The following is a 27299-nucleotide window of genomic DNA, read 5'->3' as shown; positions in this document are numbered from 1 at the left end:
AGTAAAGTTGGAAGAAATATAAAAACAGACAGTAAGATCTTGTACAAGTGTATAAAAAATGTAACATGAAAGAAAATGTGAGTTCCTTGGTGGTTGCGACAGGAGAAGTTATCATGGGGACTAAGGAAATGCCAGAGATATTGAATAAATATTTTGTATCTGTCTCTAAATAGAATGAATAAAAACATACCTGAAATAAAGGGGAACCAAGGAGCTAATGAGACTGAGGAACTTGTAGGGGGAGCCGATGGTGAAGTGGTATTGTCACTGGACTAGTATTCCAGAGACCCAAGGGTAATGACCTGGGGACCCAAGTTTGATACCCCACCACACCAGATGGTGGAATCTGAATTCAATAAAATCTAGAACTAAAATGAGGACCAAGAAACCATTGTCAATTGTGGTAAAAACTCATCTGGTTCACTAATGTCTTTTAGGGAAGGCCATTTGCCATTCTTACCTGGTCTGGCCTACATGTGACTTCAGACCCACAGCACAGCAATGTGGTTGACTCTTAAATGTCTAGCAAGTGTCACCCACATCCCATGAATGAATATTTAAAAAGTAATTAGTTGGGAAATAAGACTGGAAAAAGTAATGGGATTAATAAGCTAATAAATCTCCTGGATCTGAGTGCCCACATCCAACATTCTGGATACATAGGTTGTGATCTTCCAAAGTTCTCTAGATTCTAGATTGGTCACAGTAGTTAGGGAGGTAGCAAATGTAACATGATTATTCAAGAAAGGAATGAGAGAGAAAACAGGGAACTACAGGCCAGTTAGCTTAACATCAGTCATTGTGGTAACAAGGTACTTAGAAAATCATAATATGATTAGGCAGGATCAACATGCCTTTATGAAAGGAAAGTGGTGTTTGACCAATTTATTGAGTTTATTGGGATTGCAAGAGTAAGGAAGCCTTGGTACAATTGTACAGGTCCTTGCTGAAAGCATACCTGGAATACGGTGTACAGAATCAGTCTCCATGCCAAAGGAAGAATATACGTGCCTTAGAGATGGTCTAATGTAACAAGGTTGATTCCAGGGATAAGGGGGCCTACTCCAGCTTCTATTTATGTTCTTCAGTGTCAGTTTTTACAAAATCAGTGGACCAGCTGAATGCACACCTACTACTAGACCCACCAACATCTTCCCCATCAACCCATTAATGGGGAATGCCCACACGAGTGTGATGAACAAATATTTTGACACATGCCACGAAAAGTAGGTTTGAGGTTTCCTATGATGCAAATTCAAAATGCCAAAGAAATTAGTGGAAATGGTCCATTTATTGTCCAGAAGTTATGTGATTATCATACAATAATCATGTCGCACACAGTTTTATCAGGGTTTAGTGTGTCTGCAGCACTCTGGAAGATTAGGCTCGTTATCTCATTGCACAGAGACAACTGGGCAACCAGTAAATGTCTGGTTTTCCATTCAGTCCTCAATTTCTGCTGGTACAGAAAGAGATAAACTGCTGAATTGTGGCCACAATCAACCTCAAGGGTGGGGGATAGGCTGTGGCAGTATTTGGGAACATAGGAACAGGAGGAGGCCATTCAGCCCTTTGAGACCGTTCCACCATTCAGTTAGATCATAGCTGATCTCTAGCTCAACTCCATTTGCCTGCCTTTGTTTTTGTTTCATCTCCCTTGATACCCTTACCCATCTAACCATCTCAATCCTGAAAGCTCTAACTGACCCTCAGCATTCACGGCCTTACAGTGGAGAGTTCCGATTTAAAGCTGTCCTTTGTGTGGAGAAGTTCTTCCTAAATACCCCCGCTCAAGCTTTAAAGATATATCCACCCTATTGAACATTTCTTAAAAACATTTTAAGCACCCCAATCAAATCAGCTCTCAATCTTCTGAACTCAAGGGAGTACAAGCCGACTGTCCTCATAATTTAACCCTTTTAGCTGCGGTATTATTCTGGTGAATCCGTACCATGCCCCCAAAGCCAATTTATCCTTCCTGAGGTGTGGGGCCCAGAACTGACGGCAGTCACTCCAGATGGTTCTGACCCAGGCTCAATTTGTCTCACTCTCGTATCTGACCCTGATGAATACTGCCCAGTTCAACCTAATTTAAACACAGTGAGGGTCTCCTCTGTAGTGTTTCACCTATGGGCAGGGTCCTGGGTGGAGAAGCCGTAGGTTTGCTGCACTCAGGACTGGCACGATAAGAGTGGTGTTGCACAGGAAAGGAAACAAGTGCAACTCTGGGGAAAATTCCACCCAGGATATTCTGACACAGGATGTTCTGGGACGGGCTGTTCAAACGCATTCAAACCTAAGGAGAGGTTTACCATCTGACCTCCTCCTCCTCCCAGGAATCAGGTGTCAATGGGAGGCAGCCACTTACCCCCAAAGAGGGTATTAAACAGGCTCAGCAGCGTTTACAATAGATCAGGTGATCTGGGTTCTATGGAAGGGTCAGAAGTAGGCTGAATGGTCTTTTCCTGATCCTAGCTTTCTTCTGCTTAACTCTTGACATGAAAAAGAGAAGTTGTTGAAGGAAATGTAATTCTGCTCAGCTGTTTGAGGGAGACTCGTACTGTTGGAGGTGATACAATAATAGTTCTGAGATCTTTGCCCTGTCTGTTGAAGATCTCGTTATCATTGCTGAAAAGAGACATGCTGCCAAATCTTTTCATCTTACACACATCAGGGAAAATGCAAAAATACCAAATTTCAAACAATCACAACAATTTATGCCACAGCAGAAAAGGGTGCTGATTGGTTGACAAGTCGAATCTGATTGGCTGAGGCATTGCCATGGAGAAACCAACAGGGAACTATAAGCTCTCCAAGCTCCTGGGTAATTGAAGAAAGGTGTGTGGCTTAAACAGATTCCTTTTGTTTGCAGAGAATGTCCTTTCATATTACTGATAATGACGCATGCACTCTAGTTCTGATAGGACTCGGCTACATCAAACCAGATCCTTTCCACTGCCTCTTTACCCGCTTCCCATAGTTGATGCAGATACCTCCGGCCTTTTCTCGCCGTGATCATGATGTATTCTTCATTCTCTGGATCGAGCAGGACACTATGCCCAGCAATAATCAGCGACTGAGAAAACCTACAGAGCACCAGCAAGAACAGGGCATCTCTCTCCTCCTCCGTCAGTGGGATCACACTCTCAAAACCAGCAATAACGTGGCCACCCACTGCCAAGGGGTCCTGGCTCTCAATCATCAGAGACATGATGCTGATAACTAATTCATAGACAAGGCAGCTGTAATTCATGTCTCCAAAGTCTAGGATAGCAGAAATCTGGAATTCTGGTTGTGTGTGGGTCAGGCTGGGTCTCTCCACCGTACCTTCAGCTGATAGATCCACAGGCTCCAGCAGGATGTTGTACTCATTGCAGTCTCCATGAATAATGCCTGGAAAAAATAGAAAAACCTTTGATCCTACATTTCTGAGGGAAGAACACTGGTTAGCTAATATCAGGAATCAGAAAGTATCGACTTGTTCAGATAAGATTTCTTGAAGAAAACAGTATTATAATGCGATGCAGTATATGAGTAATTTAAAATATGATACGTTAAGTGTAACATGATTGGAAGGAACAAGTGACTTTTGACTTCCATCACTCAGCATTTCTTCACCTCATGTCTGGGTCTGTTGTAGATTAATTGTCATAGACTAATTGATAGATAGTGTATTTAAGACTGAGATAGATAGGTTCTTGATTGGTAAGGGGATCAAAGGTTACGGGGAGAAGGCGGGAGAATGGGGTTGAGAAACCTATCAGCCATGATTGAATGGTGGAGCAGACTCGATGGGCCGAATGGCCTAATTTCTGGTCCTACCTATGTCTTATGTCTTATCTCTAGAGTTACTTATACGAACATACATATGAACATGAGAATTAGGAGCAGGAGTAGGTTGCTCTACCCCTCGAGCCTGCTTTGCATTCAATAAGATCAAGGCTAATCTGATTTTAACCTCAACTCAACATTCCTACCGACCCCCGATAACCTTTCACCCCTTTGCTTATCAAGAATCTATCTACCTCTGCCTTAAAAATATTCAAAGACTCTGCTTCCACCGACTCTTGAGGAAAAGAGTTTCAAAGACTCATGTCCCGCTGAGAGAAAAAAATTCCCCTCATCTCTGTCTTAAATGGGCGACCCTTTATTTTTAAATCCTAGTTCTAGATTCTCCCACAAGAGGAAACATCCTCTCCACATCCACCCTGTCAAGACCCCTCAGGATCTTAAAGTTACTCTTCTAAACTCCAGCAGATACAAGCCTAGCCTGTCCAGCCTTTCCTCATAAGGCAATCCACACATTCCAGGTATTAATCTAGTAAATATTCTTTGAACAGCTTTCAATGCATTTACATCCTTCCTTAAATAAGGCGTCCTGTTCTATACACAGTACTCCAGATGTGGTCTCACTGATGCCCTGTATAACTGAAGCATAACCTCCCTACTTCTATATTCAATTCCCCTCGCAATAAACAATAACATTCTATTAACTTTTCTAATTACTTTCTGTACCTGCATAACTAACCTGTTGTGATTCATGCACTAGGACACACAGGTCCCTCTGCATCTCAGAGTTCTGCAATCTCTCACGATTTAGATACTATGCTTCTTTTTTATTTTTTCCTGACAAAATGGACAATTTCACATTTGCCCACATTATACTCCATTGGCCAGATCTTTGCCCACTCACTTAACCTATCTATATCCCTTTTTAGCCTCCTTTTGTCCTCTTCACAACTTATTTTCCTACCTATCTTTGTGTCATCAGCAAATTGAGCAACTATACCTTCAGTCCCTTCAACAGTTCCACAGGGAAGATAGACAGGGGCTGCAGGGGAGACAGTCGGGGCTGCAGGGGAGATAGACAGGGGCTGCAGGGGAGACAGACAGGGGGCCACAGGGGAGACAGTCAGGGGCCGCAGGGGAGACAGACAGGGGGCCGCAGGGGAGACAGACAGGGGGCCGCAAGGGAGACACACAGGGGGCCGCAGGGGAGACACACAGGGGGCCGCAGGGGAGACAGACAGGGGCCGCAGGGGAGACAGACAGGGGCTGCAGGGGAGACAGACAGGGGGCCGCAGGGGAGACAGACAGGGGGCCGCAGGGGAGACAGACAGGGGGCTGCAGGGGAGACAGACGGGGGACCACATGGAAGACAGACAGGTGTGCAGGAGAGACAGACGGGCTGCACAGGGAAAAGGGCTCTGTTGGACAGATCTTTACCTTCAATATAATACAGGGAATGAGGGGGCAGTTTTAACATTGAAGAGTTTGTGGATTTAGGTGTGGGTGGGGGTTAAATTTGGTGTAAAATCTTATTAAATTTCTATAAACTTTTACTTCTCTACATTTTAAACAGATAGTCCCAAGCAGACATTTTACTGAAATTTATTCAAGTTGCAAGTTCAAAGTTTATATAAATTGCAAAAAGTTGAGGCCCCAGCACTGATCCCTCATTACACCACCCATTACACCTTGCCAACCAGAAAATGACCCATTTATGCCTACTCTTTGTTTCCTGTTGGCTAGCCAACCTTCTATCCATGCCAATATGTTACCTCCTACACCATAAGCTTTTTCACAATAACCTTTGATGTAGCACCTTATCAAATATCTTCTGGAATTCTCAGTACAGTACATCCACCAGTTCACCTTTATCCACAGCACATGTTACTTCTATTATCATTGTACAAAGATGTTAGTTGGATCTGGGACTTCTATCTGACCCTGAAACATAGAGACAGAATTGGAAAACAACGCATTTTTTATTGTCAGGAACAAAGACAACACTTTGGAAACATACGCTGTAGGGACATGAAGGAGATCAGATGGTGTTCAACACAATGGGAGGTTTTAACAAAGAAAACAGGGGAAAATCACCTCCACAGGGTCAGTAACTAGAGGACAAATCTTTAAGATGACCATGAAAAGGATGGGAGGAGAGACTAGGAGGTTTTCTTTTACACACATGAGATTGGTGGGACACAATTATCCAAGGAGCAACAGTGGGGGAGACAGGTTCCACAGAGGAGACAGACAGGGGGCCGCAGGGGAGACAGACAGGAGGCCGCAGGGGAGACAGACGGGTTGTACAGGGGAGACAGACGGGCTGCACAGGGAGAAGGGCTCTGTTGGACAGATCTTTACCTTCAATACAGGGGCCAGCAGAGCAAGGGGGGAACTGAAAGGGGCAGCAGTCAGAGGCAGCAGAGGTTTGAGCAGCAGGGAAGGGGGCAGTGGAGAAGGGGGCAGTGGAGGAATGAAGCTCACCGGAGGCACTATCCATGGAATGGGACAGACGCTCAGTTTCTGATGTCTGGGTGGAGCAGTAATTCTGGAAGCTGAGGTTTGTCAGGTGATTGACATCTGAAGCCCTCTGGAAAACCTGCTCTCTGCTGGAACTCGTGGTTGTACAGCACCAGGGGCTGGCAAATTGACCCTGAACTCAAGGCTTTGCTTCCTGATCCTTCCAAGGCTCTACCAGCGACATTTCCAGGCTGCACCCTAACACATTTAGCAGATCACTGATGGGTTGTTTGTCAGGGTTGCCAATTATGTCAACTTTACCTGTGATAATGCCAGTCAGGATGAGCATGCTCTTGGGTTTGTGTCTCTGACTGCCTTCCCACAGATACAGGGAGTCATTGGCTGCCCAAGTGTGGTAATCATGCACTCTACTTCAAACCAGGCGTGTTTGTAAGGCACAAGAGTTTCCAATCCATCAGTGTGCAGCTGGTGTGCAGCCCCAAGGAAAAGTTTCTGCAGGCGTGGGCCAGATTCCCAGGAGCGGCCATGATGCTTTCATCGTAGTCATCGATCATCAGTAAAGTGATGGAAAGGGTCATCAACAATGCTATCAAACGATACTTGCTTCACAATAACCTGCTCACTGACGCTCAGTTTGGGTTCCGCCAAGGCCACTCAGCTCCTGACCTCATTACAGTCTTGGTCCAAACATGGACAAAAGAACTGAACCCTGAAGGTGAAGTGAGAATGACTGCCCTTGACATCAAGGCAGCATTTGACTGAGTGTGGCATCAAAGAGCCCAAGCAGAACTGGAGTCAATGGGAATCAGGGGGAAAACTCGCCACTGTTTGAAGTCATACCTAGTACAAAGGAAGATGGTTTTGGTTGTTGGAGGTCAGTCATCTCAGTTCCAGGACATCACTGCAGGAGTTCCTCAGGGTAGTGTCCTTGGCCCAACCATCTTCAACTGCTTCTTCAATGACCTTCCCTCCATCATAAGGTCAGAAGTGGGGATGTTCACTGATAATTTCACAGTTTTCATCACCATTCGTGACTCCTCAGATACTGAAGCAGTCCATGTCCAAATGCAGCAAGACCTGGACAATATCCAGGCTTGGGCTGAGAAGTTGCAAATAACATCCATGCCATACAAATGCCAGGCAATGACCATCTCCAACAATTGACATTCAATGGCATTACCATTGCTGAATCCTCCACTAACAACATCATGGCAGTTACCATTGACCAGAAACTGAACTGGACTAGCCATATAAAGAGCAGGTCAGAAGCTAGGAATCCTGTGGCAAGTAACTCACCTCCTGACTCCCCAAAAACTGACCACCGACTACAAGGCACAAATCAGGAGTGTGATGGAATACTTTCTACTTGCCTAGATGAGTGCAGCTCCAACAACACTCAAGAAGCTTGACACCGTCCAAGATAAAGCAGCCCGCTTCATCGGCACCCCATCCACAGTCACCACCGATGCACAGTAGCAGCAGTATTTATCATCTACAAGGTGCACTGCAGGAACTCATAAAGTCTCCTTAGACAGCACCTTCCAAACACATGACCACTACCATCTAGAAGGACAAGGGCAGCAGATACATAGGAACACCAACACCTGGAAGTTCCCCTCCACGCCATTCACCATCCTGACTTGGAAATATATCATTGTTCCTTCATTGTCGCTGGGTCAAAATCCTGGAATTCTCTCCCTAACAGCACTGTGGATGTACCTACACCACATGGACTGCAGCGGTTCAAGAGGAAGGCTCACCACCACCTTCTCAAGAGCAATTTGGGATGGGTATTTAATAAAAACAGAAAATGCTGGAAAAACTTAGCAGGTCTGACAGCATCTGTGGAGAGAGAAAGGGAGACAATTGTTTCAAGTCCAATATGACTCTGCTTCAGATTTACAGCATCAACATTCTTTTGCTTTGAATTTTTGGGCATTAAATGCTGGCCTAGCCAGTGATGCCCACATCCCATGAATGATTAAAAATAAGTCACTGCTCAATGATCTCTTTGGACCAGAGAGCAGACTTAACAGGTAGCTGCAAGGGAACAAAGATTATCCCCTTCAAATTTGACTGGTGACACCCATGGGAAGCCCAACCACTGAAGACCAAGAGCCTTGAGAACCAGGTGTGGTCCTGAGCAAGCGATCAGCATGTTCAAGATGTGAGCCATGTGCCTGAACAGATTAGGAAGCTCCCCTCGGGCACCTACCAGTTGGGGGTGGGGGCTGGGAGAGCGGGGGAGTCTCCAGAAACATTGCGATCTGCTACACCCTGCACAGCAGCAGTGAGGATTGTTGGAGGAGGAAGATTAGAAGAGGAGGATTGGAAGATGAAAAGGAGAAGGATGAAGATGCTGATACCAATTTAATATCAGCTGTTCAGAAGCCTGCTCTGGATACCAGCGATCGCCTTCCATCTCCAAGCTTCAGTTAGTTACCAGCTCTGGACTGATCTAACATTGGCACCCAAAGGCCACTCTCCCACCCCCAATCTCACTGATTTAAAACAGTCCTGCAACCAACCATCCACCCATTACACATCCCTCCTCCAGTGCTCCCAGTAATTCCTGTCCTCCCACTCATCGACAAACAACTAAAATGGTGATGCCACCGAGCAACCAAGAATGGGCAGCACTCGGAAAGTGGTGTAAAATTATAAGTTTTATGTGATCACATTAAAGAACAAAAACTTCTCAATATCACATTTTGTCAGAGAGCCCCACACCGACCCTTTTACATTTATAAAGCTTTACTCTTCCTTTTCCAACAGCTCCAGCACAGAGCAGTCCCAGTGGCTTCAGCAGAGTAAGAGGTGGCTCCTCAGACACCTACTCTGTTCTCAGATTCTTGTTTTTACTGCTCAGATCCCTGATGGGTGTTAGATACTGTGAGGGACCCGCCAAAGATTGCTCCAGCCTTCTCCTTTTGGGGAAAGTGGGTGTGTTGTTGGCAAGACCAACATTTGTTGCCCATCCCTAATTGCCCTTGAACTGAGTGGCTTGCTAGGCCATTGCAGAGGGCATTTAAGAGCCAACCATATTGCTGTGGGTCTGGAGTCACATGAAGGATAGCAGATTTCCTTCTCGAAGGACATTAGTGAACCCAGATGGATTTTTGCAGCAATTGATTGGAGTTTCGTGGGACCATTACTGAGGCTAGCTTTCAACTGCAGATTTTTTTGATTAATTTACATAATTTATTAATTAATTGATTTTAAATTCCACCAATTGCCATGGCGGGATTTGAGCCCATGTGCCCAGCGCATTAGCCTAGGCCTCTGAATTGCTAGTGCAGTAATATTTCCAGTATGCCATCACCTCCCCTTTAGCTGCACCTGTACACGGGTTGACTTGACTATTGGGGAAGGAGGCAGTGTATTGGCTACCTGCTGAGAAATGGGAGTGTTTTGAGTGGAGTTCGGAATTCCATGGACTCTTTCATCAGCATCATCATCATCATCCCTTTCAGGAGTCAGTGTCCCTTCACTGCTGGAGAACAGCTCACTGTGAATCAGTGAGGAACTGTAAGGATAAGGCTATGGTGACTATTGTCCTTCTATGGCAGCAGATACATCCAGAGTCTGCACAGCCATGATCAATATTAGATTAGAAGTAGGAGCAGGAGTAGACCATACAGCCCCTAAAGCCTGCTCCACCATTCAGTAAGATCATGGCTGAACTTATACATCAACTTCACTTTCCCATCCCATTCTGAATTACCTCGATTCCCTTGAACCTATTGATCTCAGTTTTGGAACATACTCAACAACTGAACATCCACAGCTCTCCACAATCGAGAATTCCAAAGATTCACAAAGCTTCATTTCAGTCCTAAATGGTTAATCTTTCATCCTGCCCCCTCGTTCAAAATTCTCCAACCAGAGGAAAAGCCGCTCAGCATCTACCCTGACAAGCCTATGAAGAATTTTATACAATTCAAGGAGATCACCTCTTATTCTTCTGAACTCCAAAGTATAGGCTCAATTTACTCAGCTTCTCATTCCTGGAACTATTCTAGTGAACTTTTATCGCACTCTCTCTAGGGCAAATACATCTTTCCTTATTTATGAAGATCAAAACTGCACACGGTACTCCAGAAGTGGTATCACGAAAGCCCTATATAATTTCAGCAAGCTGCCCTTGCTCTTTCTACTCCAACCTCCTTGCAACAAAGGCTAACATTCCATTCACCTTCCTCTGCTTCTCTTAGGTAGTCCCTCACGATTGACAATGACTTGCTTCCACTCTGTTTGATGGATTCTGAGATGGCTGATAAGTGCAATAGATGATCGGTACATGGGGCAGGGGGGTGCCTGGAGGTTTGGGTAGATGAGGTTTTTGGAGGTTTGCACTTCGATTTTGCTTTTGTGTTCTCCCAACAAAGTCGCTCAAGGTGTCCGGTGTCTTCCCAAATGAACCTTCCCCACTTCTGTCAATCACAAACCAACGACTCCCATGAGTCGATGGGAATGTTTAACCTTTTCAGGGTTGCTTTCACAACATTGCTAAAGCATTTCCGATGTCCTCTTGGGGGTCATCTGCTGCGACCAGTTCTGAGCAGAGCATTTGCTTCAGAAGGTCTGGTGCCAGGCATACGAATGACATGTCCTGCCCAGCGGAGCTGCTTTTGCATGATTAGTGCCTCAACCCTGGGCATGCTGGCTTGGGAGAGAACACCGCAGTTGGACCACCTTTCTTGCCACTAGAGTTGGAGGGTCTTGCGGGGGCACTCCTTGTGGTACTTCTCTAGTGCTTTGGGGTGCCTGCTGTAGGTTGTCCAACTCTTGTAATTAGCTTTTCTAATTGCTTGCTGTACCTACATGTTAACTTTGTGCTTTGCGATACCAAAATCACTCTACAAACCAACATTACTCAGAGGCCGTCAAATCCGAAATGAACTCATTTGATCATCCACAAAGCTGGCCACTCTATCCATGGAAGAAGCTGTCCTCGCTGTGCCCTGTGGCATTAACCCACTCATGTTTGAGATGGACTCCTCTATTCTCTCTGCATTCTTGGTCAGTATGTTCTCTGCTGCCCCTCAATGGTTCTCCTTTTCATCGATGGTTCCCCCGAGATACAGCATCTGTGTCCAGGTAGTTCAGGGAGGGCTGTATTCTCTGGCGTGAACTCTCCAACCTTCTCCCTCCCAGACAAGAGGACTGGCTGTTGCATCACATGTGGATCATTGATATTTAATTATGTCACCAGGTCGCTAGGAGATCCCTGTCTCTTCATCTCTATTGACCATGGACACTGAAACACCACTGGATCGCCAACACTTCCTCCACTGCAGTTGTCATCGGTGAGCTCTATGAAAGACCATCTCCTATTCTCTCCCTCTCTCTATGTCCTGTGCTCTCTTCTCCTGCAACAGCAGAAAGATCAGATCTTTGAGTGAGCGGTTACCCGATAGATGCAGGACATTTGATGAGGGAGAGATGTCAAACAGCATAAGGATGAGTGAGAGTGGCAGAGTTGGATGGATAGATGGAGATGTGAAAAAGTGTAGGGAAAGAGAAGGATTTTTTTTTTATTCATTCATGGGATGTAGGCATTGCTGGCTAGGCCAGCATTTCTTGCCCATCCCTAGTTGCCCTTGAGAGATGGTGGTGAGTCGTCTTCTTGAGTCGCTGCAGTCCACGTGATATACTCATTGTGCTGTTAGGAAGGGAGTTCCCAGATTTTAATCTAGTAATGCTGTGAGTGGGGTGGTGTGATGCAGTCAGCTTAACAAGAGAGTGTGGAGGGAATGATGTGCACAGCAGGGTGGGGAGGTGAATGTGCAACTGTATTTACCTTTCCTGACCTGGTGAGGTTATTAAACATCTTCCTGTGTTGAATCTGGCGAACGTGGCACTGGACTCCTGATGCTTACCTCCTCAACCACCTCCAGTCACGTCTTCTTCGTGTCAGCAGGAGGTTTCCTCGTCTTGGACTGGGGAAGAAAATCTCTCTCCAATCTCGTCAATACATCAGGAATGAATCACTAGGTTGAGGCCCAGGCTTCAATGGTGAAATTCTCTCTCTCTTTGTTCGAACTTCTCCTAATTTCACCTTTAAATAGTGGAGTTGAGACTGTTTTTTGGTCTGCACCATGTCTGCTGATGTGCATTCAAAATTTAAGCTGGATGTAATATAATTAGGCGGCTGTATTAAAATGCCACAGATAGATACACTGAATGTACTTTGGGGTCTCCCAATCAATATTGCATCCTCCACCCTCCTGTAACCACCCTACCCCAACTCCACCCACAAACTCCCCAACCACCGAATCTCCACTCCCGTCCCCCAACCCTTTAACTCCCATCCCCAAACTCCACAGCCTCCTGGCTTCCCAAAACCCACCCACAAAGTCCCAGCCTTCTCAGACCCCACCCACTCCCAACACCTCAACCCCATCCCCAAAATCCCGACCCCAACCCTCCCCAACATCCCTACTTCCCTAAACCCACCCTGAAAACTCTCAAGTCTCTCAACCCCCCCACCCCCAAACTCCCAATTCTCTCAGCACCCACCCCCCTCCCCCAACCCATTAATCCCCCATCCCCAAACTCCCACTCTCCACCCCTTCCTGACTTCCCTAAACCCACCCGCAAACTCCTAACCTTCTCAGACCCCACCCACTCCCAACACCTCAATCCCATCACCAAACTCCCAACCCCATCCCTCCCCAACATCCCAACTTCCCTAAACCCATTCGCAAACTCCCTAGCCTCTCAACCCCCACCCCCAAACTCCCAATTCTCTCAGCTCCCACCCCACTCCCCCAACACTCCCAACACCCACCACCAAGCCCAGCCTCACCCCCACGTGCCTCAGAGTTATTACTGGGGCCAGATAATCTTCGTAGGTCATTAGGACAGTGATGAAAGGGCACAAATTTAACTTGATTGCAAAAAACAATGAAAGGTCAGGGTTAAAGAAAGATTTTTCAGACAAAAGGGAGTTACAAGGTAAAACTTCGCTGTCACAAGCCATTGGTGAAATAAGGGCCGTTGAAAAAATATTCCACTTCACCACTGATTTCAACAGAATAAAAATTGTGCAGCTTCCATAACAGAGAGGGGAAGGTGAGGAAAGGCTGGGATGGGTGAGGGGGTGAGTGTAAGGTTAGGCAGGTGATGATGAGGGGTTGGGGGAGGAGTTAGGTGGATGACATGTTGGAGTGAGGGGCTGGGTGATGAGGATAGGTGGTGAAGGGGTGGGGAGAGTTTGGGAGTGGGATTGGGGGTGAGGGTTTAGAGGGTGGATTGGGGTGTGAGACAGTGGTGAGGGGGTGGGTGTGGGGTGGGAGGAGTGGGTGATGGGTGAAGGTTTGGGAGGGTTGGGGGTGTGAGGGGGTGAGGGGTGTGGGTGATGCGGTGGGTTTTGGGGGATGACTGTGCCTTGGGGAGGAGGGATGATCTGCTCCTCCAGGTTCCCAAACCACACACCCCCACCCCCCCAACCCCACCCCCAAGGTGAAAATAAAAGCTGCCAACTGTCCCTCCATGAAGTCTTTCAATGAGGAGTTAAACAGGGCTGTGGGCATGGGGAGTGAGTGGGATTAGTATAGGTGGCTCATGTCGGGGCAATCACTGGATGGGCCGAATGGCCTGGCTCTGTGCTGGAACATTCTACCTACCTGTGACCTTTCAGCATCGAGAACACAATGAGTTTCTCAACAAGGACGAACTTACTTCCACGAAACTTGCTGAGGTTAGGGAGAATCTTTTCTTTGAACTGTTGAACAACTTGCTCGACGATTAAGCGTGTGTCACCCTCCTCCAATTCATGCAGGTACTTTTCCAGGAGATGAAGATTTGAAAGATTCCACCTGAATCCTTCACGATGCAGGCTCTTTGTGGTTGGGTGCTGGAACTCCTAACAGTGGGATAAATTACCAATTCATAAAGGTGTAAGTTAGTGTGAATGAGGAAATGCTGGTCAACCCATCCTTACCATTTCATTCCTTTTTGCAGACTGGTGGTTGGTGTCAACCTCACATCTTTTGAACTGAAACAGCAGCTGGTGGAAACTCTCCACAAGTAAGCTCATCAGAAACAATGTGCCTGAAATGTTAACTCTGTCTCTCTCTCCACAGAGGCTGCCTGACCTGCTATTTAGAGTTTTTATTTCAGATTTCCAGCATCTGCAGTATTTCGCTTGTTCCTCCTTCTGTTCCTTGTTGACCTAACTGCCCGACATAGGAACATAAGAAAATAAAAAATAGGAACAGGAGTAGACCATTCGGCCCCTCGAGCCTGCTCCACCATTCAATAAGATCATGGCTGGTCTTCCTGTGTGTCGAATTCCACATTCCCATCTAGCCCCGATCACCTTTGATATCTACCTCTGCCTCAAAAATATTCAATGACCTCACCTCCACCGCCTTCTGAGGTAGAGAATTCCAAAGTCACACAACCCTCCGAGAGAAAAGATTTCTCATCTCTGTCCTAAAAGGGCAACCCCTAATTTTAAAACAGTTTCCCCTAGTTCTGGACTCATCCACAAGAGGAAACATCCTTTCCACATCCACCTTGTTAAGGCTGTTCAGGGTCCTATGCACTTCAATCAAATCACCGGTCATTCTTCTAAACTCCAGTAGAAACGAGACATGTCAGTGCTTCTGACATGTCTTCCTTCTTCCTTAACGAGGTTTCCGACCCACCATGTTTGACAGGGTCCTCAACTGTGTCCGATCCATCTCCCGCGCCCCTGCCCTCACACCTTCCTCTCCCTCCCAGAACCACGATACAGCCCCCCTTGTCCTCACTTTTCACCCCACCAGCCTCCGCATTCAAAGGATCATCCTCCGCCATTTCTGACAACTCCAGCATCACGCCACCAACAAACATGTCTTCCCCTCCTGTTGGCATTCCGTAGGGACTGTTCCCTCCGGGACACCCTGGTCCAGTCCTCCATCACCCCCAACACCTCAACCCTCTCCCACGGCATCTTCCCATGCAATCGCAGAAGGTGCAATACCTGCCTCTTTACCTCCTCACCATCCAAGGGCCCAAACATTCCTTTCAAGTGAAGCAGCACTATGCTTGCATCTCCTTCAATTTGGTCTACTGCATTCGCTGCTCCCAATGCGGTCTCCTCTACAAGGCCAAATGCAGACTGGGTGACTGCTTTATGGAACAACCTTCGGTCTATCTGCAAGCATAACCCAGACCTCCCTGTCACTTGCCATTTCAACACATCACCCTGCTCTCAAGCCCACATGTTCATCCTTGGCCTGCTGCATTGTTTCAGTGAAGCTCAACGCAAACTGGAGGAGCAGCAGCACATCTTCCGACTAGGCACTTTACAGCCTTCCGGACTGAATATTGAGTTCAACGACTTCAGATCATGAACTCTCTCTTCCATCTTCCCCCTTTTTAATCCCTTTTTTTGAAATTCATTTTTATTTTTTATCCATTCATTTTTATTTTTAATCATTTTCATTTTTATTTGTTTATTCATTGTTTTATCCCCACTTTTTAATCCTATTTTCAATCTTTTTTTCCCACCACCGTCCCCTCCCCCCACCCCACCCCCAGAGGTCCATCTGTTACTTGTTCATGTTGTTATTTTCAGGGTGCTTACCCTTGTTTTACTATTGTCACATTCTGCTTTCTTACTTAAGGCCACTATCAGCACCTCCTTTAGCCCTTAGCATCACCATTAACACCCCCTTTGTCCTTTTGTTTGTGACATCTTTGTCTATCTCTCCTTTGCCCCCACCTACCATTGGCCTTCTATCCAGCTTCACCTGCTCCAGCCCCGCCCCCTTAAACAGTATAAATTTCATCTCATTTTTACTTCTCTTTAGCTCTGAAGAAGAGTCATACAGACTCAAAACGTTAACTCTGGTTATCTCTCCATAGATGCAGTTAGACCTGCTTCCAGCATTTTCTGTTTTTGTTTCAGTAGAAACAAGCCCAGTCTATCCAACCTTTCTTCATAAGACAGCCCACTCATTCCAGGTATCAATCTAGCAAACCTCCTCTGAACCGCCTCCAATGCTTTTACATCCTTCCTTAAATAAGGAGAACAAACCTGCACACAGTATTCGAGGTGCAGTCTCACCAATGCCCTGTATAACTGAAGCATAACATCCTTAATTTTATGTTCAATCCCTCTAGTAATAAAGGATAGCATTCCATTAGCCTTCTTAATTACTTGCTGTACCTTATTACTAACATTTTGTGACTCATGTACTAGAACACCTAGCTCCCTCTGCACCTCAGAATCAGCTGTCCTCCATTTAATACTCTGCTTATTTGTTCTTCCTGCCAAAGTGAACAACTTCACATTTTCCCACATGAAACTCAAGTTGCCAGATGTTTTCCCACTCACTCAACCTCTCTATATCTGTCTACAACCTCCTCATGTCCTCTTCACATGATACTTTCCTACCTATCTTTGTGTCATCTGCAAATTTAGCTACCATGCCTTCACTCCCCTCATCTCAGCCATTGATGTAAATTGTAAAAAGTTGAGGTCCCAGCACAGATACCTGTGGAACCCCACTTCTCACATCCTGCCAATCTGAAAAAGACCCATTTATGCATGCTCTCTGCTTTCTGCCAGCCAGCCAATCTTCTATCCATGCTAATATGTTACCCCCTATACCATGTGCTTTTATTTTCTGTAATAACCTTTGATGTGGCACCTTATCAAATCAAGTGTCTTGTGGGAATCCAAGTACAGTACGTCTGCAGGCTCCCCTTTATCCACAGCACATGTTACTCCTTCAAAAACTCCAATAAGTTGGTTCAACATGATTTTCCTTTCACAAAACGATGCTGATTCTTCCCGATTGCCTTGAGCTCTTCCAAGCGCCCAGCCATAACCTCCTTAATAATCGATTCTAGCAACTTCTCCGTGACAGGCAGGATTTTGTCCTTCACTGTCGCTGGGTCAAAATCCTGGAGCTCCCTTCCTAACAGCAGTGTGGATGTACCTACACCACAGGGACTGCAGCTGTTGAAGAAAGCAGCTCACTACCACCTTTTCAAGGGCATCTATGGATGGGCAATAAACATTGGCCCAGCCAGCGAAACCCTCATCCCGTGAATGAATAATTTTTAAAAATTCCATTTAAGAGCAGTTAAGAGCCAACCACTTTACTGTTTGTCCAGAATCACATGTAGGCCAGATCAGGCAAGGATGGCAGATTTCCTTTCCTACAGGGCGTTAGTGCACCAGGTGGGTTTTTATCACGACCAATGATAGCTCCAAGGTTATCATTGCTGAGACTAGCTTCCAATTCCAGATTGTTTTTTAATTAATTGAGTTTAAATCAGCTGCAGTGGTGGGCTTTGAACCAAGTCGCCAGATGATCAACCTGGATTGCTAGTCCAGTGAACTATACCCAGGGTGAGTCATTCTAATTCCAAGTTGGTGGTGTGATTTTTCTCTTTTATTCTAAGTGGTGCCATCCCATTAATTATCATTCTATCTCATTCAGGAGACCTGGAGGGCTTTACTGACCAATTCAATGTTCTCACAATATGGTCTTTTTAAATGAGTGACAGAAGTATTTGCAATCAGTTTGGAAATAACTCCCATATCTCCCATTCTCAAGCACTTTGTCTTTCAAAGATAACAAATGGGATAAAGCCAAATCTTTAAAAGGCGGAGTCTTTAGTTCAAATCGTCACCATGTTGTCAGTGGAGAGGGTTAACTCCTCTGCTTGTTTACAGAAGGGTTGGAGCTCAATTGTGTCAACATTACATAACTTGATTTTCAGATCAAAGACAAACCAAACACCATTTTTATCCTTGTTTTTTCAATTCTATCACCACCATCTGAAGTAAATGGGTTTCATAAGTGGATATGGCGCAACTGATGAAGGAATCTGGTGGAAAACCGACGTGGGACACTGATGTTGCTGTTGCACCAAGAACTACAAAGAAATTCTCAGCCCATGTCCACATTTACTAAAATAAGGACCAAAATATTCAAATACCTCATGAAGAGCCTTGTCCATTTGGGCAATAGTTCTACCCATTCTGTAGAGTGTCCGGTGAGTCAAAGTGAGTTTGGCAAATGGAACACCAGGCAGGTATGTCAGCATCCTGATCATGTGTTGTCTACGTTCATTCCCTTGTTCTGTAAAGTATTTTGAGCATTAGTCAGCTTTAACATTAGATTTTTAACCTTTCCCATTCTCAGGTTTTGGGCAAGAGATGCAGGGGGAGTGTGAGAAGGAACTCTTTTTTTTCATTTGTTTGTGGGATGTGGGTGTCCTTGGCTAGGCCACCATTTATTGCCCATCCCCAAATGCCCTTGTTCACAGGACACTTTTAAGAGTCAAGCTCATTGCTGTGGGTCTGGAGTCACATGGAGGCCAGACCAGGGAAGGATGGCAGATTTCCTTCCCTAAACGATATTAGTGAACCAGATGGGTTTTTACAACAATTGGCAAAGGTTTCGTGGTCATCATTAGATATTTATTGAATTCAAATTCCACCATCTGCCATGGTGGGATTAGAACCCGGGTCCCCAAATCCTGGGTCTCTTTTACACAACGAATGGTGATGACCTGAAACCCACTGGCCATGAGGGATATGCAAGCAGAGATGGTCAATGATTTCAAAAGGAAATTGGATGGGCAGTTGGTGGAAATAAACTGCAGGGCTATGGGGATAGAGTGGATTGGTCTACAGAGAGCTAGCAAAATGGAGGGAGGAACTCAGAACAATCACAATTAGTAGAGAAAAAGTACAAGGCAAGCTAATGGGACTAAAGGCTGATAAGTCCTCTGGACCAGTTGACCTGCACCCTAGAGCTGCAGAGACAGTGGATGCATTGATTGTAATCTTCCAGAATTCCCTGGATTCTTGGAATGGTCCCAGTGGTTTAGGAGGGGGTAGGAGCAGGACATTTAGAAAACCATGATAAAACCATGTTGACTTTGCCTGATTGTATGAAAGGGAAATCATATTTGGCAAATTTATTAGATTTCTTTGAGGATGTAACAAGCAGGGTGGACAAGGGGGAATCAGAAGGTGTAGGGCCGTAACTTCCAAATTCCCCAGCGTCAAATTGGTGGAGGTACCCCAAAGATGCACTGGGAAATTCCTCTCAGAACTTCACAGGTAAGGGTTTGCATGGCAATTGCCCAGAAGCGCAAACTTCCCACGCTGAGAAACATCCAAAAATGCTATTTAAATCACAAACTTCAGATGGTTCCAGCTGTGTTACACAAATAGTTACCCAGAAAGGTTGGAAGAATTAAAACCGCTTCTAACTTCTGGGTAACTATTGTAAAGAACCAGACCGACTTCCTCCGTGGGACTCCACCCCCCCACCCCCCCTCAACCCTGAACCCCTCCCACTCCCCAGGGAACTCCTCCCAAACCCCTGACCCCCCCCGCCCCAGGGGACTCCCGCCACTCCCCAACTAACTCTCCCGACGCCACAGTATTCCCCACTCACCAGAATGCCCAGAGGATTCACCCTTCCACCCCACCCCCGCAGGCCCAACATGGCCTGACACTCCCTCTACCTGACCCAGCCCTCTATCCAGCATGACTGACCCCCAACACAACCCGCCCCCACCCCCATCGCAGACCAGGACAGGCCCAGCCCAACTTGACTACCTCCCCCTCCACCCCACAGGCCTGACCCACCCCCAAACCGAACTGACCCGACCACCCCAACCTCCACCCCCTCCCACCCAAGATTTGACCCCCCACCGTGCCCCCACCTTGAGGTCCAACCCCCACTGTCAATTCCAATGGGACCTTGAACTTGCCTGATTTAGGGCAGTTAGTGTCGTAAAAAAAGTGTCTGTCTTTCTTCAACCCAACTCTGCTGGATTGTGATGCTGGGCCTCAAGGAGAGCTGCGCTGCCTGGATCTCGCCTGGTCTGAGTCAGGAGGTCAGGCAAGACAGGCACAGAAGAAAGTTACTATATATAATTGGGCACAGAGTGGCAATCCAATGCTGACTGCCACTCTGAGGGAAGTTACTGCCGGTGTGTATTTGGATTTCGAAAAGGCATTCGATAATATGCCACATAGAAGGTTACTACACAAGATAAGAGCTCATGGTGTTAGGTGTGATATATTAGGATAGAAGATTAGCTAATTAACAGGAAACAGAGAGGAGACATAAATGAGTCATTTTTCAGATTGGCAAACTGTAACAAGTGGAGTGCCATGGTGATCAGTGCTGGGGCCTCAACCATTAATGATCAATATTAATGACTTGGATAAAGGGAATGACTGTATTGAAGCTAAATTTGCAAATGATACAAAAAAAAGGTAAGAAAGCAAGTTGTGAGGAGGATACAAAGTGGCTGCATACAGATACAGACAGGTTAAGCGCGTGGACAAAAATTTGGCAGATTGAATATAATGTGGGAAAATGTGAGGTTATCCACTTTGGCAGGAAGTATAGAAAAATAGAACATTATTTAAATGAAGAGAGATTAAAGAATGCTGTTGTATGGAGGGATCTTATTAATGAATCGCTAAAAGTTAGCATGCAGGTACAGTAAGTAAATAGGAAGACAAAGGGAATGTTGTACTTTATTGCAAGGGAAATGGAATATATAAGTAAGGGAGTCTTGCTAATACTGTACAGGGTGTTGAGTACCTAGAGGACTGTGTATGGTTGTAGTCTTTTTACTTAAGGAGGCATTTACGTTCATTGGAAGCAATTCAGAGAAGGTTCACTACTTATTGAAGTTTAGAAGAATGAGAGGTAATCTTATTGAAGCATGTAAGATTCTGAGGGGGCTTGACAGGGAAGATGCTGAAAGGATATTTCCCCTTGTGGGGGAATCTAGAACTGCAGGTCACAGTTTAAAAATAAGAAGTCTATCATTTTAGACAGAGATGAGGAAGAATTTCTTCTCCCAGTAGGTCATTAATCATTGGAATTTTCTACCCCAGAGAGGAGTGGAGTTTAGATCATTGAATATATTCAAGGCTGAGTTAGACAGATTTTTCATCGAAATAGGTTATGATGGGCAGCCAGGAAAGTGGAGTTAAGGCCACAATCAGATCAGCCAACATCTTATTGAATGCCGCAGCAGGTTTAAGGTGCTGACTATCCTACTCCTCCTATTTCTTATGACCTTATAACTTGATGGGCTAATTTACCTCCTTCTGTGCCTTAATGACTCTATGACTCTTGAGTATTGTAGCTGATTATAATAATTCTGTTATCTAGGTTCCAGTGTAAAGCTTAAAAGGTTCATGTTCTCTGTTAAACTATTTATGGCAACAAATTACATTCTTCACAAACTGCGTTCCTTCAGCGTTGCTGGGTCAAAATCCTGGAACTCCCTCCCTAAAAGCACTTTGGGTGTATCTACATTACATGGACTGCAGCGTTTCAAGAAGGCAGCTCACCTCCACCTTCAAAGGAAATTAGGGATGGGCATTAAATGCTGGCTCAGCCAGCGACACTCACATTCCATGAAGGAATGAAAAAAAGGAATTTAAGGCATGTTGGTCAGGCTCTACCTAAAGTATCATGTTCAGTATGGAGCACTGGACCCTTGGAAGGATATATTGACTCTGCACAAAGATTTGTGCAGAATCCACGGAATTATTCTAGGGCTTAAAGAATTAATTAGTACAGGTTGCTACAATATTCTTGTTATTGTTAGACTAATGCAGAATATTTACTGAGCCTGCTGAGGTATGAGAAACAGGAGCTATATTGAGAAACATCTTTTTGCTGGCTGCATCTCACACTGGGCTTCATGAGAGAGAGAGCAGACCATGTGATGTTGCATCACTCCCTATGATGATTATCAGTATCTGATTAGCATATTACACAGTTAGAATTAACCCCTTATACTACATCTGCGTTTGAAAGAGTAAACTCAAAACTAATCTGAGGAAATAATATTTCAGTGGGCAAGTGGGTGTTTTCAGGGCACCTAGAATATCAATGCGATTAGGCAGAGTTAAAACGGTTTTATGAAATGGAAATCATGTTGGATAAATTTATTCATGTATTTTCAGGATGTAATGAGCAAAATAAAGGAGAATCAGTGGATGTACTATATTTAGATTTAGAAAAGGCATTCAGCAAGGCGTCACATGGGGAGGAAGTGAAGATCCTTGAGATGGTGGAGAGGACATTTATAAGAATGGTTCCAGCATGAAGGATTTTAGCTACAAAGTTAGGTTGGAGAAGCTGGGGTTTGTTCTCTTTGGACAAAGAAAAATGAGGGGAGATTTGAAAGAGGTGTACAAGATTATGACAGGTTTAGATAAGGTAGAGAAAGAAAAACTGTTCTCGTTAGCTGATGGTGCAAGAACTAAGGGAAACAGGTTTAAGGTTTTGGCAAATCGAACTGATGGTTAATCTACAGAGTACTGGCATGGACTCAATGGGTCGAATGGCCTTCCTGTTTGCTACAATGACTCTATGAGTGGTCAATCTATGTAACAGGCTCCCAAGAGACATGGTGGAAGCAGATAATGTTGATCAATCCAAATGCAAATGAGATAGATTTCCTTGGAATATATTGATAAATGTCATGTGCTTAAGGTGAATTTGGTTCCCAAAGTTTTCCATCACTGTGTACTTCCTTACCTCATGTCTGGGTATGTCATAGATGAACTGATGGAGATTGATCACTAGGATTAGTGAACAAGTCCATCGCTATTGTATTACGTGATTACTAGGATGCTAAAAGATGAATTAAATGGACCCCAGTCTTTTATCATCTTACAATTTCTATGTAGGAAATTCAAAGTTTGACATTTTGCAATTTGACTTTAATCTGAACCCAGTAACCAAGAACTAATACTTACCAATAGTTTCCAATGACATAATTTTGCCATCAATGGCTAGGATTGGTGTGGGTGAAGGAAATCCTTTCTCGTTCAAAAAAATCATGGCTCGTGTTTGTGCTTCAATTAAATCGGTGTCTTGGCTATCAACAGCGTTCATCACTTTGAGGACATAGCTCTTAATGTGATCTCCGATCTCTTGGCTCTGAGATACCAGGATGTGGAAGTTCTGGTCAATGTAACTGGGCATCGGTTGGACACTGGAGACCTTCAGACCATACAACCGCTCGACCAACTCAACAGCCTGGGCCTCGCTCAGCGAGGAATTGTTTAGAACAGGTTTCTTCACAGAGGACATCTGAGAAACACAAAAATAATGAAGATGATTAAATAAGGGAATGTGATGCACCAACGAATGGTGGTTGCTTCTTTGTGGGCAACTAATATGGCAACTAATAATGTAATTGATGGTTAAAATGTCATTTACTACAATGACAAAAACTGGAAACATGTTCAATAATGACAGTCTGACATAATGTCATTACATCAAAGGATGAGGCCATTTGTGCCATCAGAATCCATGCTGGCCCTCTGTAGAGCATTCCAGGGAATCCTATTCTCCTCCTCTATCCCATCAGCTTTGTAAGTTTATTTGCTTCAAGCGTCCATCCAATTTCCTTTTGAAATTGTTAATAATCTCCTCCTCCACCACCCTTGTAGGCAGTGCTCCAGGCTGTTAACACTTGCTACATAAAAAAGTTTTTCCTCAAATTCCCCCTCTACACCTCTTGCCCAAAAGATTAAATCCATGTCCCCTAGACTTTGCACGATCAACCAATGGGAAAAGCTTTCCTCTGTCCACTGTATCTAAATCTTTCATTTTCTTATACACCTCCTCTCAATCTCCTCTACTCCAATGAGAACAATCCCAGCTTTTCCAACCTCACCTTGTAGCTAAAATCCCTCATCCCTGGAACCATTCTAGTAAATCTCCCCTGCACCCTCTCAAGGACCCTTACATCCTCACTAAAATTTGACACAATACTCTAGTTGTAGCCTAACCAGATTTTAAAGGTTCGGCATAACTTCCCTGCTTTTGTACTCCATGCTCCTATTTATGAAGCCTTATATCCCATATGCTTTGTTAACCTCTCTCTCAATACGTCCTGCCATTTTCAAAGGTTGATGCACAAGCACCCCTAGGTCCCCCTGTTCCTGCACACACTGTAGAAAATTGTGCTATTAAGTCTATCCTGCCTCTCCCTATCCCATCTGCCAAAATGCATCACCTCACACTTCTCTGTGTTAAATTCCATCTACCACTTGTCTGCCCATTCTGCTGGCCTATCTATGTCCTGTTACAGTCAATTGGTATCATCCTCAATGTTTGCCATAACTCCAAGCTCAGTACCATTGGCAAATTTTGAAATTTTATTCTGCGTTCCAATCTCCAAATTATTTATACATGTCAAAAAAGGCTGCGTTCTAGCACTGCATCTTGGGGAACCACAGACTACCATCTTCCAGTCTGTAAGCAACTATTTCCCAGGACTCCCTGTATTCTGTCCTTAACCAATTTTTATCCAAGTTGACTCCAATCCTCCTAAGGCACGAGCCTCAATTTTGTTAACCAGCCTTTTATGTAGTACTATGTTAACCCTTTCTTAAAATCCATGTAGACAAAATCTATTACATTGCTTTCATCAACATTCTCTTTTACTTCATCAGAAAATTTGATTAGATTAATGAAACAAGATCTGCCTCCAAGTATATATCATCTTCATTATTCCTTAATAGGACCCACCACGCCTCTTAATATCCATACCTGTAGGAGACTTTTGGATTCTCTTTTATGTTGAATGTCATTTTATTCTCATGTTCTCTCTTTGTCAGTCTTATTTTCCACTTCAATTCCCCTCTCAACCTATAGTATTTAACCTGGCTCTTGACTGAAGAATTCAACCGGCATCATAGACCCTCTTCTTTTATTTCATCATATTGTCTATCTCCCTTGTCATCCAAGGAGCTTTTGGTTTTGCTACTTTGCCCGCCTGTTGGAATGTACCAAGCCTGGACCAGAAATACCTCTTCCTTAAAGATCGCCCATTGTGCCACTACAGGCCCAAATCTTCCGATCAGGATCAAAAACCCCATTTCTAACCCCGATCAGACAAAAAAATATACACTTGCCTTCTTCCAATTTTTCTGAGCAATCTTCTGATGGGAGATCATAAAAACCCATCTGGTTCGCTAATGTCAGGAAAACCCATCCAGTTCGCTAATGTCAGAAAAACCCAACTGGTTCACTAATGTTCAAGGGGAGGTGGTGGCACAGTAGTATTGTTAGTGGGCTAGTAATCCAGGGACCCAGGGTAATGCTGTGGGGACCTGGGTTCAAATCCCACCATGGCAGATGGTGGAATTTGAACTGCATAAAAATCTGGAATTAAAAGCCTAATGATGACCATGGAACCATAGTTGATTTTGGTTAAAAACCAATCTGGTTGGCTAATGCCCTTTAGGGAAAGAAATCTGTCATCCTTACCTATATTTGACTCCGGAGCCACAGCAGTGTGGATGACTCTTATTGCCCTCTGAAATGGTTGACCAAGCTGCTCAGTTGTATCAAAGCCTATAAGGAACGAAACAGGATGTCTCATGGCATCAGATCAAACGTGGGCAGGTAAACCTCCTGCTGATTACTATGTACCATCCCCCTTCAGCTACTCAGTCAGTACTCCTCCATGTTTGGACACCATGTTGAAGCACTGAGGATGTGCAAGGGTGCAGAATGTACTCTGGGTGGGGTCTTCAATGTCCATCACCAAGCATGGCTCGGTAGCACCACTACTGACCGAGTCCTGAAGGACATAGCTACTAGACTGAGCTTGCGGCAGGTGATGGGGGAACCACAAGAGGGAAAAACATACTTGAGCTCATCCTTACCAATCGGCGTGCTGCAAATGCGTCATTCCATGACAGTATCAGTAAGGGTGACCGCTGCACAGCCCTTGTGGAGACGAAGTACCGTCTTCACATTGAGGATACCCTCAATCGTGTTGTGTTTTTCTACCACCGTGCTAAGTTGGATAGATTTCGAACAGATCTAGCAACTTGAGTCTGGACATCCATGAGGCGCTGTGGGCCATCATTAGCAGCAGATATGTACTCAAACACAATCTGTACCTCAAAGCCCAGTATATCTCCTACTCTACCATTACCACCAAGCCAGGGGATCAACCCTGATTCATTGAAGAGTGCAGGAAGGCATGCCAGGAGCAGCACCAGGTATAGCTAAAAACGAGGCATCAACCTGGGTGAAGCTACAACTGAGGACTACTTGCGTGCCAAACAGCATAAGCAGCATGTGATAGACAGAGCTAAGTGATCCTACAATCAACAGGACAGATCTAAGTTCTGCAGTCCTGGCACATCCTGTTGTGAATGGTGATGGACAATTAACCAATTTGCTGGAGGAAGAGGCTCCACAAATATCTCCATCCTCAGTGAGAGGGGAGCCCAGCACTTTAGTGCAAAAGAAAAGGCTGAAGCATTTGCAACAATCTCGGCCTCCTCCGACGGTCCCCAGGATCACAGATGCCAGTCTTCAGCCAATCCTATTCACTCCACATGATATCAAGAAATGGCTGAAGGCACTGGATACTGCAAAGGTCATGGGCCCTGACAATAGTCCAGCAATAGTGCTGAAGATACGCCAAAAACCACAACCATCTTCCTTTGTGCTAGGTATGACTCCAACCATTAAAAGTGTGCCAGATCTTGCCACGCCACTAGCCAAGCTGTTCCAGTACAGCTACAACACTGGCATCTACCCAGTAATGTAGAAAACTGCCCAGGTATGTCCTGTACACAAAAAGCAGGACAAATCCAACTCAACCAATTACTGCCCCATCAGTCTACTCTTGATCATCAGTAAAGAGATGGAAGGAGTCATCAACAAAGCTACCTAACAGTGTTATGATGTGGCAGATAACGTGTGCCAGGCAGGTCAAATCCACAAGGGAAACTTGATCACACAGTCACAACTGTTTTACAATTTATATTTTATTTTGAGATGCGTGCCCTGAATTCAGAAGTAAAAAGATTACCATGGCTTCAAAATTTTTTAGAAAACTAAACTAAACATTTGTTAACGAAAGATTTCAAGCACATAAATAGGTCTACAAATTACTACTAAAATAATTCCTAAAGCCCCTAATTAATCTGGCTCCCAGTTACACCTCCATTAAGACAACAAATAAAAACAAATAGATTTAAAGAGACC

At 44.9% G+C, this 27299-nt stretch overlaps 1 protein-coding gene across 5 annotated transcripts in view; it reads right to left on the bottom strand.

The window, feature by feature from the left end:
• Window positions 1-1272: 1272 nt before the first annotated feature.
• LOC121271999 (hydroxylysine kinase-like) overlaps window positions 1273-27299 on the bottom strand; it is a 54961-nt gene continuing 28934 nt past the window's right edge. For 3 of the 5 annotated variants that reach the window (XM_041178307.1, XM_041178304.1, XM_041178306.1), the window contains exons 2-6: window positions 25560-25646; window positions 23036-23372; window positions 18220-18362; window positions 13957-14140; window positions 1273-3393 (exon numbers count right to left, since the gene is read on the bottom strand). In XM_041178307.1, coding sequence (XP_041034241.1) covers window positions 2912-3393; window positions 13957-14140; window positions 18220-18362; window positions 23036-23372 — 1146 coding nt within the window. In that variant the 5' untranslated portion in view covers window positions 25560-25646 and the 3' untranslated portion in view covers window positions 1273-2911. The remainder of the gene's footprint in view (window positions 3394-13956; window positions 14141-18219; window positions 18363-23035; window positions 23373-25559; window positions 25647-27299) is intronic. The other 2 variants (XM_041178302.1, XM_041178303.1) reach the window with 1 other exon arrangement.

Source organism: Carcharodon carcharias, chromosome 32 (genome assembly GCF_017639515.1).
Source record: "Carcharodon carcharias isolate sCarCar2 chromosome 32, sCarCar2.pri, whole genome shotgun sequence".
Lineage (NCBI taxonomy): Eukaryota > Metazoa > Chordata > Chondrichthyes > Lamniformes > Lamnidae > Carcharodon > Carcharodon carcharias.
The sequence above is the reverse complement of the archived record's forward strand: the minus strand, read 5'-3'. Positions and strand labels throughout refer to the sequence as shown.